Source organism: Hesperophylax consimilis, chromosome 31 (genome assembly GCF_061612785.1).
Source record: "Hesperophylax consimilis isolate HC1 chromosome 31, BYU_Hcon_1.0, whole genome shotgun sequence".
In the NCBI taxonomy this organism is placed as follows: domain Eukaryota; kingdom Metazoa; phylum Arthropoda; class Insecta; order Trichoptera; family Limnephilidae; genus Hesperophylax; species Hesperophylax consimilis.
Window position 1 is genome coordinate 1,792,208 of NC_142866.1, and position 15,971 is coordinate 1,808,178.

The window sequence follows — 15,971 nt, forward strand, 5'->3', positions numbered from 1 at the left end:
TCACGAGTAATAATAACTACACAGCAGAACTTGTTTAAAAATAAACTGTTTTTATAAACCCAATAACAATATTATTGAATATATAAAAACATTAAAATGGAGTTCTACAAATTTAACTTGATAACAATATGTAAAAAAATACATATTTACTCCCGCTCACGAAATTAAAATATTTAAAAAAAACATGTTATTTACGAAATTCACAATAATCCAGATTAAAAAAAACATGTTTTTTGTTAATGATTGCAAATATATTTATGATTTATAATTTTTTAATGCTGAAAACGGATTCGTATTAGTATTTATTATTAACGAAATCGGAAAGTCATATTCGGATTTATTGATTTAATATTGGACTTATTATTTGAAATGATCTAAAGGGACTGGGACACGGGCAAGCGGCTTGATCGCAAGCACGTAGTTTTTTTGTCTATTGTTGTCTATTATTGTCTATGCTTAGCGGCTTGCCAGCCCGCATCAAGCCTTTCCGTCAAGCATGGCCACGCCTTCCTGTGATTTCGTGGTGGTCCAAATTTTATTGGTTTATTTATGCATCTATGTATATGTACTTCTATGCCTTCCTGTCATTTCGCGACTCGCGACTGTCAAAAGTGTCATTGTTTATGATACGTGATATTTATTTGTCTATTTTCGTTTGTCTATTCCCACAAAAATATAAATTCGCATCAAGCCCCGCCGCCAGCACGTAGTATGGCGCAATGCTTGCAAGCCAGCTTTGGTACACGGTCAAAATGCTTGTCACAAAGTGCCATAGACAAAAAACTACGTGCTTGCGATCAAGCCGCTTGCCCGTGTCCCAGTCCCTTTAAGTTTAAATCGTTATATATACAGAGGCACTTCCATATTGCACAAAATTGTAATTCGTTAGTAGCTTAATTCTGCTGACGATAGTAAATAATTTAAATTTCACATGAAATATTTAAATTTCACATGAAATATTTAAATTTCACATGGAATATTTAAATTTCACATGAAATATTTAAATTTCACATGAAATATTTAAATTTCACATGAAATATTTAAATTTCACATGAAATATTTAAATTTCACATGAAATATTTAAATTTCACATGAAATATTTAAATTTCACATGAAATATTTAAATTATTATTAATAAGAGATTCGTTACAAACGCGGGACACACGATTATTTAATTAAATGTATTTTAAAACTGAAAAAAAATAAAATATATATATGACTGAGGATTGAAGCTTCATACCAGTTGAAGGAGTCGATAGCTCTACTAACCTTGCCAAATGCCGATTGGGTATGAATTTTAACTGCTGTAATATCATCCGATCTTAGAGAAATGCGTATATCCGCGTGTGTGTAAAGTGATTGCCACCAAAAGATAGAATGCATTGTCATCGACAACAAGTCTATCTGCATTGTTTCAGGTCGATCAGATGTCGGTAAATGGGTTAATTTCGACTTCGAAGATTTGCATACATTAATTACCGAAAACGAAAGCGAAATGTAAATAGATGTTTTTAAAAATGTACGTGCATAATAAGAAATAAATATAATTAAATGAACTTTTTCTTAGTTGTTGAATATAATATCGTTATCATGAAGCTATGAATACTGAATAACCTTTTATTTTAGTTTTGAATCTCATCAAATACAGGGTTTTCCGGGAAAATCCCATTTGAATCCTCTGCTCTAGGGATTTGTTTCTCAAATATTGACGTTTTCTACTGCCTTTGAATCCTATTCGTATCATCTCTTTATGTAAAATAGTTGGCCGTGATATTCCAAAGCATTGCTTTTGACCGGTCAGTAAACTCCACTTACATTATTATTGATTATTTTATTGTGAACTTTCGCTTCTATTTAATAACAAATCTACAGTTTTAATCCCAGATTTTGTCATTTTGGACACTTGACCTTTAAAACTAGAGGTTGCTCAGTATATGAGATTTTTAAAAACAACGAATTCCTATGTTACCAACACTTCAAGCAGAATTTTGATGCTAAACTTATTGATGAAGTTTTGCGAACTTAAAAATGAGATGAAAATTACAATCTACATCCGATTTCAAAATACTTTGTATAAATTCCGGGCAATTCCGGGGTTTGTTTATAATAATCGTGAGCTATGCTCAACTCCTCAGGCCTTAGCATATTCTGTCAGACGGTCGGAGTATATCATCTTTGCAATAAAAACTATTTCGGAAAGGTGATGAAAAAGGTCATATATTTTATTAGAAAAAAACATAAATTTTCTTAATATAAAATTCTACAGCAAATGCAAAGAAAAAAAAATACCTGAATTAACGTTTTTTCAATGAAAATATATGAAACATTCTTATTTTATTAGACACATGTATTAAATTAATAATAATTAAATAAATAATCAAAAATTCGTGAACTCTTTTTTTTCAAATTGCGTTTGATACCTTTGGTTTCATAAAGGTGCACATGTTAATTATTCTGTGGTTAACTTTTATATTTGACTAAAAAGCGTTTTATCTTTCTAACACCGTTTAGATCATATTTTTCACAACAGTAAAGAAGTTACAAGGTTTTCTGTGAGATCATATGAGTTGTTCCCAAAAGTGAACTGAAAAACCTGAACGATTAACAGACGCTTTAACAAAATATTAAATAATTAATAAATTCATAGATTACTACGCTACTGGATTCCAGATAATAATATAACAACACTAATGCAATAAAAAACAATTACTCAGTGCTATAAATTCCTTTCATCCAAGTAGAACGATGCTCTGGAAATGCAATTATTGAGATAAAATATGCAATATTGAAGAAGGCGATAATACTTATAAATCTGAACGAAATATGAACAGATCAAGTTTCGGAAAAATAAAAAGGTAATTGTCCCAATCGGAAATCAAACCCAGGATCTCCATCTTACCGGGACAATGCCTTTAACCAATCGGATTCCCAGTTGAGACCGCTGGCGCTATCTTTTGATTTTTCTGTATATTCTTCTGTTTCAAATTTATTTGTATTATCTTCTTCGTTGATTTATTACACTGATTACAACGTTCAAAAGTTATTCCAATAAAATTAAAATGTAGATGTTTGACGGAGTTCAGTTGGGAAGTTCAGGAGGGTGGTGCAAAAGCAATAACTATAACTTGGATTATTTGTAATATCTTTTCTTGCGTTGGGGTTGTCTCCTACAACAAAATGTTATATTATGGATTTAGAGCGTGCTGGCAACAGAGCTTTTGATATTTTGAAAATACCGAATAGTACCGAAGATATGAGCTGACTTGATATTGTGGCCGGCAGGTACTGCAACACTGCCATTCGTTTTAGGGATACTTTTTTTGAGTGTGAAATAAGTTATTAATAAGGAAATTCCTGGTGGAAATACGCTATAAACACTAAAAAAATATGTAATCGGAAAGTTATGCAATAATAGACGAAGACCACCAAAATGTCTACCTCAGCATCTATAAGCTTACCAACTATAAAGATTTTACTCTCATTTATTATTAAAAGGGGACTTGTCCCATAAATGAAATCTTTTAAAATATTTTTATTCTTTTTAACAAGTTTCTTTATTAATTAAACATAAAAACATCGGAATGACTTTGACTATGTACTAAAATACCTAACCAAAATCGATAAACTATAAGGTTTTTATCGATTGCCTAACAATTCCGAGAGACTTGCCCGCTTTTATAAATAAACGATTCAATTGGTTTAAACATTCACTCATTTATTCATTGGTATTTGGATGCAGAAATTACATACATTGCACATGAGATTTTGACTATCTGATGCAGTAAACATTTTGGTCGGCATTTAATCAAGTTCATAAAAATAAATTCATAATCTGAAATGAAATCTTAATCTGCTATTTCATAGATGGCGCTAATTTAATTATTTTTAGGAAAAAATACTTTTTCCTTTAAAATATTAAGATGAATTAATTGTTTGCGCCATTATAAATATGATCAAATAGTTTTTTGCTACTTGATTCCTTTCTTGAAAGAATTGAGTTTGTATACGGACAAAACTATTTATTCATGTACAGGTGCAGATAATATCTTATGACACGTGATTTTTCATAAAATAATGTAAATTTGCGGAACCAGATCTAAGAAAGAGCAGATTATGAATTCTTTTAAGTATGTCCTCATCTCATCATCTCTGGTCAGTGCTGTAAGCGTAATATAGACAATTAATTAATTTTGTTTTGTATTACACACATGAGAATAATCCGAAAGCAGAAAACTAATGGAATAAAACTATTATCAAGTAGCCAAAAACAAATGTAGATAGGTGTTTCGACCGGTCTGTGGCGGTGTTGGTAAATGTATACCACTCGTGAGTCCAATTCCTCTTTTGGTTTCCTTAAACGAAATGTTTCTGCATTTTTTACTCAAGCTTATAATAGGCGTTGCGGGTTCAATCCTCCACTAGCCAAGTTTTCCATCAGGTTGATCGTAAACCGGAAATTATTTTATTTCTTTTATCAAGTAAAAAAAACAACAATAATATACGTACGAATTCCTATACTACAGGGTTTTCCAATAAGAGGTGTTATTTTGATATTCAATCGTAAAAAATCAATGGTTTCGGTGCTTTTGTGGCACGTAGCACCGTTTTGTTGAAAATAAACGTTGTCCAGATTAATACCATACAATTTTGGCCATAAAAATCATCAATAATCTCTCGATAACGCATTAATCACACGTTGAGGACAGAGAGGTTTTTCAACAATAACTGTTGGGTTTTTCGAGCCCCAGATGCGATAATTTTGCTTGTTGACGAAGCCACCGAGGTGGAAATGGGCCTCATCACTAAAGATGATTTGCATTTGATTCACACAAGTGAATTTTAATAATTTCAATGCGTTGTTGAAGCGTGTAGCGTTCCATTTTTATGAATGGCGTAGTTTTTAATTGTTGAATGTCAAAAAATAACAGCTTCAAAAGTAACATCTATCGAAATAGCGGGCTATTCAAAATAACACCTCTTATTGGAAAACCCTGTATTTCAAATGCACTTATGTCATGTAATTCTCTTGTCCAGTAATGAGTTTTATAACTCATTTGGAATGCTATGAAAGAAGACATAAATACTTATAAAAATATTTTTGTTTATTTTTCAGTATCTTAACTTGAGGTTCAACCAGTCTGTACGAGTCCTTGGCTCCGTGATATTCGTGATAAAAATGCTTCTGTACATCCCCATCGTGATATATGTCCCCGCCCTCGCCTTCAGTCAAGGTATGACCACTTTTGCACTGGTTGATAAATTATGCAATGGCTCTGCCACGCAGGTGTGATATTCAATATGTATGCCCTGCTGTAAGTGAGATATAAAAAAACACAGCGGTTTTATCGACCACTTGTGGACTTGTTGAATTAGTGATTGACTTTGTGCCGTTTTGCATTATGATTTCTATTTAGTTTCCGAGGATAAGTCATCTCATAATCCTGAACTTATCGCAGAATGTCAAAAGAGGACTTATTATTCTTCTTTGTAAGTTTTATGGCGTCCCCCCATGGTAATTATATTTTTCTTCTTCAATAATTGCAAAATAACTTTTTTTTAATTTATAATATTTATATATGCATTATTTTGGTATTCCTGATACTACCCGAAGGGGTAGATCCAGTTTTTTTTTATACTAACTCCACACAGGAGCCCCTGAAGAAAATAATTTCCCTCAGGGCCTATGTCATCTTTGGGGATGCTGTGTGGAGGGTCTTTTTGTGGAGAGGAAGGAGTGAACATGGGTCTTGAAGAGTCCCATGTTGTAGGAGGGAGGAAACACAGAGGCCGGCAGTTCGTTCCACAGCTGAGCTGTTGAACCTAAGAACGAATCGTAGAAGCGACCCGTTCTCATGTGGCAAGTGTCAACCGTGTACAAATGTTGGGCGCGCGTTTGGCGTGTATCTCGACTACGCACCGGTGCCGAAGGGATCAATGACGCTAGTTCCTCAGAGCATCTTCCGTTGTAATACCGATAGAACAAGGACAGCATACCTACCTGACGCCTGTGCTCTAAAGATTGCAGTCCGTTTGTTAAGATTGGGGAATCTATCAAACGGACCGCCCGTTTTTGCACAGGGTCAAGGGTTTTTTTCAGGTATTTAGGGGCTCCGGACCAGAGATGGCTGCCAAATTCGACAGTAGGGCGAACTTGCGATTTGTACAGGGTCAGCAGTTGTGTACTATTAAAGTATCTGCGGGCCCTGTACAGTACGCCCAGCTTCTGAGAGGCCAACTTTACTCTGGCTTCGATGGAGCCCCCGTACTTGAGCTGGTCACTTATAGTTACACCAAGCATATCAATGGAAGGTCTGTTCGGAAGATTTCTTCCGTTGAAGGAGACTAGATTATCATTTGGATCCCTATAGTGGCGTAGCAATAGCATTTACGTGGGAGGGTTCGATCCTAAGAAGGAAGTTCGACCATGGGGGGAAGGGAGAGGAGGGAGGTTTGAAAAATGTATAAGATATTTTGGAACTTGTGAAAAAAAAATGTTCGAATAATATTGTTGTACTTTCAAGGAATGTGATCTACGAGTACCATTTAAGTTTCTTCCTATACCATACTGAGGCCAATGTGGGACTTTAACCTTTAGTCTCATCCTCCATCTGTAACTGCTCTTTCAAAGTTTTTTTATAAAGCAATAACCAAATGCCAACTACTCTGGCTCATAAAATGAGGTTTTGTGTAAACGGACGTTTCTTCAGATCTATTAAAATTTCTTTCTCTATTAGTGTCGAATCTTGCGAATGGATTGATGACACCCATTTGAAAAGTAAAACTTCTAATTGTAATATTTAATCATCGAATAAAATATTAACAACTCGAAAATTATAAAATGTGAAACAGAAAAAGCTTCAGTCACATCTAGGAATTGAACCCGGGACTTCTTTCTTGCCGGGGAAGATTGCATTGATTTTTTAAACCAGATCAATTTACGTAATTTTTTATACTTTATCATAATCCAACTGAGAGTTTCCAATATTATCTTCATTTTTCGTTTGAGAGTCGCTAATATTGCCTTCAGTGATTAATTAATTCTAATTTTCTTTTCAGTTACCGGAATCAACCTTCATTTGATATCCCCAATTGTGTGCATGGTTTGCATATTCTACACAACTCTGGTAATTATAACTAACTAACTAACTAACTAACCACCACGCCGTTTCCTCGCATGGGTAGGTAGAGAGGACGGACCGTCAAACAACTCGGTCTTGGCACACACTCCTTGCCTCATTCACATTCAAACATCGTCTCATACATACTCTTCTATTATTCTGACTCTTGACATAGCCCGACTCAAATGTCTTCCTCTCTCGTCCCTGACTTCTGCTACCATTCACATTTGCACCGTATATTCTCCTTACACTCCTTTCTTCGCCCATTCGCTCTACATGCTCAAACCATCTTAGAGTCCCTTTCTTGATGTTACTCAATATACTCAAAGCACTCTTTGCGGATCTCCACATTTCTCACACGATCATACATGGTTTTACCACACATACGCCGCAGGGATCTCATTTCTACAGCATTTAGTAAAGCGATACCTAACTTGGTTTTTACACAAAACGTAAGTGCTTATTATTAAATATAACATCTCATTTGCATTTTTCTTTTAACGTCGATGTATTTTAAAACAATACTATCCACATTTCTCGCACGGAAAAAAAACTGATTTAAAATATTGTTAATTTATTAAAGAAGAAAATTAACCAATGAATTCACAGATTTCATAACAAACCATCAATAAAGCATGAATATGTTATGAGGATGTCGGAACACGTGTTCCTAAAAATAAAAATATTTTCGCATTTCGTCCATTATATTTATTACGACAAAGCCACTTCAATGAACACGTGTTCAGATATATTCTGAATGACTAATATTTTATTTTGAAATGGGCATGCAGTCACATTTTTAACAGTATTTTCATAAATCAAATGAAAGCATTTTTTTCTATGCGGCTACATCTGACATTATATTCTTTAATATTTTAGAGATATAGATCAAACCACATGGCTAATCTAATCTTCCACAGTTGTAGAAAATGCTGAAAATTTTCAGTGAATAATATTATTATTATAATGTACCTGAAATATATTCATGTCTCTCTTTCTGGAAATTGAAAAAAATCAACAAACAAAATTTCACGAATGATATTTTTTATACAATAATTTCATTTCATTTTACTCTTCAAAATGAAATCATGTGGAAGTATTGTTCAAATTTCCAATAACGGATGAGCACAATATCCTTACGGTTTCTTCTTCCTTCTTCGTTTCCGAGCCATACCTACTATACTTTATTACTTTTGTCATATTCCTTATGATGCCTTCGTTCGGTGCGTAACTAGAATCATAGAAAATTAAATTAGTTGTCCCATATATTATGATTCCAAGAGTATTCATTTGTGGTTGAAGATGTATGAATAAATTTTCGCTTTTATTAAAATTCCTTTACGTCTTTGATTATTGATATCATATATTTTGTAAAAGATTACATTTCCAGAATGATATCATCTCGTCACTCCGAAGAGACCTAATATACCCAGTTTGATGTTTTTCATTTGATTTTCAAGTGCATATCGACGGTTTAAATTCAAGACTGTTCTCACTTTTTGCGAAAATGAGTTATGAACTAGACTACTTTGGAGAACCCAAAATTGTATATGTTAAAATATGATAGGTCTTACCCATTATTCATTGGATAAATATTATTGTATAGTATATTTGCGGCATGGTCCAAAGTGAAAGATCCTCTCAGAATCGCACTTGTGGAAGACCACCATTCAGAACTGACTGTAGCCGTGCTTGGTGACTATTTCTAAATATCATACACATATTGAGGATACCATAGATTCATTGGTTCCATGCTGTAGGGAGCAGTTTCTACTTTTGTGCTTTATTCACATTTAAAAAATAAATAAATAAAAGTGACGAAAAATCAAATTATCTCGAACAAATAGTTGTGTGGTGTTTTTTTTTCCTAAGCTGCTCATATTTTAGGAAATTCCTTTGTCGAGATGAGCAGCTTTACAATTATTTATTTATTTATTCATTTTCGAGAAATCGACATTTTACATCTAATCAGTTTGTACATAAGTATTATATAGTAAAATAAAACCAATTATGGATTTCCTCCTTGTGACTTTACCTCTAATGAGACAGCATAATATGGAATAAGTAAATTAAATTTGTGAGAAAGGAATATGAATTAAAAAATTTATACAAAACAAAAGATTATGTAAAACGAAACATTTACAAAACAATACATTTATAGCCATGAAGAGAGGTTGTAGATATAAATCAAATCATAATAGAGATATAAACAATAGAAACATAAATATTATTCACAAACCATCAGAGAAATATTATTTTATGGACCTCTTGTATTTGGTAAGTTCGCAACTGAAAATATCAACCTTGGATAATACGCTATTGTAATTATTGCATAGTCTGTTCAGGCAAGAATTCTACTTAGAGTTATTTTTGCTTTGATCAACCCTGAACAGGACACAAGAGTGTGTTGAACGCGCAGGTGCATTGAATGGAATCTTGTTTAGCAATTCTGGGTATTGAATATAATTGTTAACTACTTTATACAGGAATAGTGCCATCCTTATGATGACTCCGTACACACTGTGAATCAATTCAATCAAATAGGTAAATTACATAACACAAACACAGATGGATCGGATGATCATCGAATATCGGGCTCCTAAGTTGATTCATGACAGAAACCACGACATCTATATATATATATATTTTATTTAAATTGTTTGTATTACGTGACTGTTTGTAGCTATGGTAATAATATATTAATCTTCACACCCCTGGTGTGGTTCTTTGTTCCCTCCCTATTCTAGTTTTGATCGGTATTTGATTGGTTATCAATCATTCGATTTAAACGGGATCTGTATCTGCCGTATTTTAGTTTATTTTTTATTGTAAGGTTTATATTTTATCTATTGGGGGAGTTTGTAGATCTTCATTTGCGAACAATGCTGATTAGCTCGGGGCCGGCCCTCGTACTTGTATTTACAGGTTTAATATAGGATGTAACAAGACGTACCCGGAAAAACCTATTCCTGAGCTAATTTGGAGTAAACATAATGTATGTAATGTTGGTCTCACATATCGCCTCTCGCCTAAAGTTATCACCAGCCAGTCAGATGACATATAAACGAAATATAAATTTATAATATTGTTCAATAGGCATTTAAAACATTAGATCGACTAAATGACGTAAAAAAATTAGGCTCCCGATGGCCAAGTGGTTAGAGGCATTTTTCCCGTAAGACAGAGATCCTGTGTTCGATTCTCAGTTGTGGCCGTAACTTTTTTATTTATTTTTGTGCTGTTTCATATTTTGATTACATTTATTACTGTCATCTAATAATAAAAAATATTTTGGTTTGATTTTAATTGATTTAAAAGTTTGTCGGGTACTTCTTGTTACATCCTAACAATAATGATGTCTTTAAACATCGCATTTTCCTACAGAAATCTCATCATATACCAGCCTATGGGATCGGATATGAAGCATTTTCGATTACAACAGAGATTACCTTTTTTTACCTCGTCGTTTCATTAAAAGCACTGCCATATTACATGCAAAAATATACCTATACGATGACTATCTTCTATGACATCGTAGACATACCTTCCGCCTTTCCACCAGCCAATTTCAAAGTTGCCCGTCTAACGCAGAAGCGGTACCAAGTTTCAAACACAAAGTTACCTTCTCCTAGATCTGTTGCATACCGGAGATATCTTTTCCCCATCAAATTTATTTAGCTCATCTCATTTTCCTTGATCCGGTCTGAAGAGATTGCTTCCAGGAATTGACGAGATGAACCACAAGACTTAAGCTTACTTGCTAGTTATTCAGAATATTCAGGGATCGACGAGAGGAGCTAGTGACGTCACTGACAAGGCATGCAGTGTATAACAGTGTTAGTGTCAGTGTTATTTGCGCGAATACAATCCCATTAAGTGCTTGCACTAAATTCGCTAGAGTTGTTGTTGAGTGGAATAAATAATTATATCACCATCATTGCATAAATTATTATAAGCAATACTTATTAGCCTGAAACACGAAATAAAATAAAATGAAAAATCTTCCGAGAAAAAATAAATGGCGCCGACGGGAACTGAACCCGAACCTTTTGAAAATAAGCCAACGTAGCACAGTGGTTCCGTGCACCTGACCGAAAATCAGAAGGTGCGGATTCAATTCCCGATTTTTCTAATTTATATTTTTGTTTCAGGCTAATAATTATTGCTTAAAATAATTTGATATCCTTTGTGCTTTGCATAAAACCTTGTCTGGTAAATATATGTTTACCTAATAAAAAAATAATTACGATTATATTTAAATCAAAAAGTTATAGCTTCCCATGAAAGGACATATTGTTAATATTGTTTTGTATTTTCAGGGAGGTTTGAAGGCAGTTGTATGGACCGACACATTACAAACTATATTGATGTTCGGAGGAGTAATATTTGTCATGGTTTATGGAACCATCAAAGTCGGGGGAGTTCAAACAGTTTTCGATAGAGCTGCCAAAGGAGACCGTATCGAATTTTTCAAGTAAGAACAAACAAGTTAAAAGTTACCTTATTAATTTATGTTGGTTTATTTTTGAAAGTCTCCATAAATCAGTTGTACACCATTATGTACGCAAACAAAATAAAATTATAAAAAATAAGTAGAAATAGTAATAAAATGTCATGTTATCTACAATGTTTTTAACAATTTACTACCAACATCTTTAGAAACATACTACATTACAATAAGGACTTCCACACACACACCATCCAAGACAGAAAGAAAATATCAGACTAAAAAAATGAATAAAACAAAAACACAGAAACTGCATAAAGGAACTCAGATGTGTAGTTTGGATCCTATTAGTGAAATTAAAAATAAATGTACCTAGATAAATTGAATTCAAACAAAGATGTAAAAATTGTGTATGCAGGTAATAAGTGTAAATGTGAAAATATACCTTTGTTTATATTAGACAACATTTATAAATGGAATCAATGAATTTTAAAGAATATAATCTGTGTCAAACAAACATGCAAGAGGTAGAAAAGTTTCATAAGAAATCCAGTAAAGAAGAAGTATAAAAAGGTTACGGGCTGTTTTACTACTTTGTGACATGCTTTAAAAGATTGTCGCTAAACTGTTTGTAAGTGACCCAGAAAACGTGAATGATCCGTTTTAATGACTTTGGCGTTAAATTTCAAACCATTAAACGAGCTTTGATTCACAGCGCAAAGAGATGGACTATAACAATTTGTACAAACAAGTATGATCAATTGTAAAAATCCCTTTTGGGTTGGAATTCTGAAGCGGGTTTAAACAATGTATTTAACGATTCTCTGTCTTTACTCCTTTAACATATCATACGAATTACGGTGAAAAAACTGCTAATGACAGTAGAGGAGTAGCCAACTTATTTTCTGAGTATTTTGGATCTGTATTTTCGAATGCTCAACCTGCACATACAAGCAATGCCAGTCTTTGCTCTAATTCAAATAGCATAATGAAAAATTATAAATGACATATATAAATGACATTTACGTTTGCTTTAAAAATAGTTACTTTGTTTTATACGCGGATGACATGAAAATTTATAAAGCTATACAGTGTTTATCCGATTGTATGGAATTGCAAAGCGATCTTGATAATTTGTGCATATATTGTGAATCAAATTTATTGTCCTTAAACATATCTAAGTGTCACTCGATTACATTTACTAGAAATAAAAACAAAATCATCTATCCATACAACTTGAATAACAAACCTTTACAACCTATGTCTACGTGTAAAGATCTAGGTGTTTACTTAGATAGCATATTAATTTTTGACAAGCACATTGAACACATTATTTCAAAATCCTACAGAATGCTAGGTTTCTTATTAAGAATATGCAAAGTTTTCAAAAGTGCTAAAACTCTGAAAATGTTGTTTTGTTCATTGGTCAGAAGTCCACTGGAGTATGCTTCCACAATATGGAATCCTCAATATAAGGTATACATAGATTTAGTAGAAAGTACACAGAATAAATTTTCGAAACATTTACTCAAGACATACAACAATACTACAAATAATATGTTAACTTTACAAAAAAGACGCACATTGTCAGACCTGTTGTTTCTACATAATCTGCTAAATAATAAAATAGATAGTCCCGAATTGCTATCCGTCATTGGTTTAAATGTTCCAACGAGGCGTACCAGGCACACTACACTATTTCATATTGAAGCCAACAATACCAATGCAGTAAATAATTCAGTTATTACTCGAGCAATCACAACATACACCCATTACGAAAAATCACTACATTTAGACATCTTTCATGATTCCTTTCTAACATACAAAACTAACTTATTAAATTTCTTAGCATGACATATTTCAAAAATATTCAAAATCATTTTTCAAAACTCCTATTTATTAACAGTCAATTACAATTCGTGAGCTTATTATAATTCTTGTTTTCAATTCATTTATTATTTATTATTTTTATTATTATCCACACACTTCCTTCCTTTTATAACAATCTCAGGCAAAATTACGTAATTATATTTTATGGACATACGTAATAGGTACTACAACTATGTAATAACTAAAAATATCTAATTGTATCTAATTTTACTGTGTATTTCTTAACAAATAAATAAATAAACAGCAACCAAAATGATTATACTTTATTGGCGTATAGTTATGTATGGTAATAAGTTGGGTATTCAAGCGATAGATGGCACTAGTCATAAAGCTTACTCTAGAGTCCGACAGATGTCGCTAGAGTGTAGCAATTGCCTGTGGGGTATCCTTGTCAGACTTCAAGCTTCTAGAAACAGAGAATTACCAACACTCGGGTAATGAACAGTGTAGTTAAATCCAGACTTATATTTATTGTAACGTAAATACACGAAATTATAGTAAAGAACCTTTTACTTCTTCACAAGAGTTCGCAACACAGAAATCTGCTAGTAAGCAGAGATATAACAGTTATTATTATAACTAAAGTTATCATGACCGGTCGGTGGCCGAGTTGACATCGCGCTTGGGTCCCACTCAGGCGTAGTGTGTTCAATTCCTCGGCCGGCTAAGTCCTCCATCACAACACAAGCAACATTTTCAGCTTTCTGTGGTGGTAGTAGGAGATTTTCAAATATTGTCAGGTTATTCGTAACCCGGGAATGTTTGTCTTTCTTTTTAAAAAAAAAATTAAAATTAAAAAAAAAAATTAAAGCTGAAGGATTCAAATCGACCAAAACATTGGTTCGCACCCATTAACAATAACAAAAAACAAATAATTCAACTTTAATGGTGTGATTAGGGTTATTCGTAACCCGGGAATTATTGTCTTTCTTATTAGTAAATATGTATTATTTTGTTGGCCACATAAATATTAATTTAGTGATAAAACAATTAAATTTGATATTATTATTTTTTTAGTTTCAAAATGGACCCCTTTATTAGACACACATTCTGGACAACGACCATCGGTAACTACTTCATTTGGCTCGCCTCGTGCTCCGTGAACCAGGCCATGGTACAAAGGTGCTTGGCCATGCCGTCACTCAAAACAGCCAGAATGTAAGCAAACAATCTTCATATCTACCGAGATTATTTAATTATTATGTCACTATATGAAGGCTTTACAGCACAATTCCTCTTGTTTTAAAGGTCAAGTGTGCTAAAAGTGACTAAAATGAGTCCTCGGCATTGCCTGGGTTTAACGAAGGGTTATTCTAAATGTGCGACCTATAGATAGTGACCTTCATTTTGTTTTGTAAATCACTATATCCATCAAAAATCATGTCCACGCCGCCCGCAATTTGTCCGCCACGTTGCCGCCCCTTTTCACCAAAACTAATCGTCATACGAATGGATTAACAAGATTACCATTGAGATACAAAACGAAGTTTCTACTTGCTTATAAGTTTATTTACGGCCCGCAATGCCATTTAAACCGGATTACAAATAATTAGAAGAGCTTCTTAATAAATTAGCAATATTCAATTTTTTCCGTGTATAATATTAAATCAATAGGTAAAGGAAGGAAAATGACAGTGGTAGAAAGAAAGATACCTACACACGATTATAGGTAAATCAAATTGATGTATGTTTTTTAAAGTATAAAATATTCAAAGGAAACGCTTGTGGTATTTTGCATGTTTTACGGATCTCACTGTACTGTGGTGGCACTGACATGCTCTATCTCTAAAGTTAACATAATATTCAATTTAATTTGTTAGACAGATATGAAACATAATAATGCAACAGTTAGGTATAGGTACTAGTATTACAGCCCCTTTATGAAAGCCAGTTCCAAGACTGGAAAGTACAATACAGCTAATAGTAGATATTATATTCTGTTTCAGCATAAGTTTGTATTCAGTAGAAACTTCACTACTAGTAGTTCTATGAACAATAGATCTCGCGTCCAAAAAACAATGTTTCTAATTTTCTCTTATTTAATGAATTATTTTATTCCAACATTTCTAGTAAAATCATAAAATTTGTATAAGTAGTTACTTAAATAGGTACCTACTTACTTAATTATAAACCATATACCTATGTAGCTCATGCTACATTTTAAATTTATTTCAAATAAGGAATAGTACAATTCGTCATAAGAAACGTAAATAGCAATTCTTTTTTCAAAATTTATTCAAACAGATAGGTACCATAATATAAATAAATAAATAAAATTATTGCTTTTCACCCCAAAGGAGTGTTGGCATGAAAAACTTCGTAAAATAATGTAAATATAAAGGCGTCGGCTTCATATTTGAAAAATGCTTAAGACGACCACCATCTTGAATCAGAAACGGAACATACAATCAAATTACGGACAGACGATTTGCAAAAGGAAAAATAGTTTGTTTAATCAATCAATAAAATAATTTAAACTAAATATTTATTTAAGCAGTCAAAAGCTCTCGAAGTGC

At 33.0% G+C, this 15,971-nt stretch overlaps 1 protein-coding gene across 1 annotated transcript in view; it reads left to right on the plus strand.

Annotated features, from left to right (window-relative positions):
* The window catches only part of LOC149409333 (sodium-coupled monocarboxylate transporter 1-like), a 113,136-nt gene that overhangs the window by 27,028 nt on the left and 70,137 nt on the right, over window positions 1-15,971 (plus strand). Inside the window, exons 3-6 of the mRNA XM_089649909.1 lie at window positions 5,114-5,231; window positions 7,057-7,124; window positions 11,438-11,592; window positions 14,473-14,613. Coding sequence (XP_089506035.1) covers window positions 5,114-5,231; window positions 7,057-7,124; window positions 11,438-11,592; window positions 14,473-14,613 — 482 coding nt within the window. The remainder of the gene's footprint in view (window positions 1-5,113; window positions 5,232-7,056; window positions 7,125-11,437; window positions 11,593-14,472; window positions 14,614-15,971) is intronic.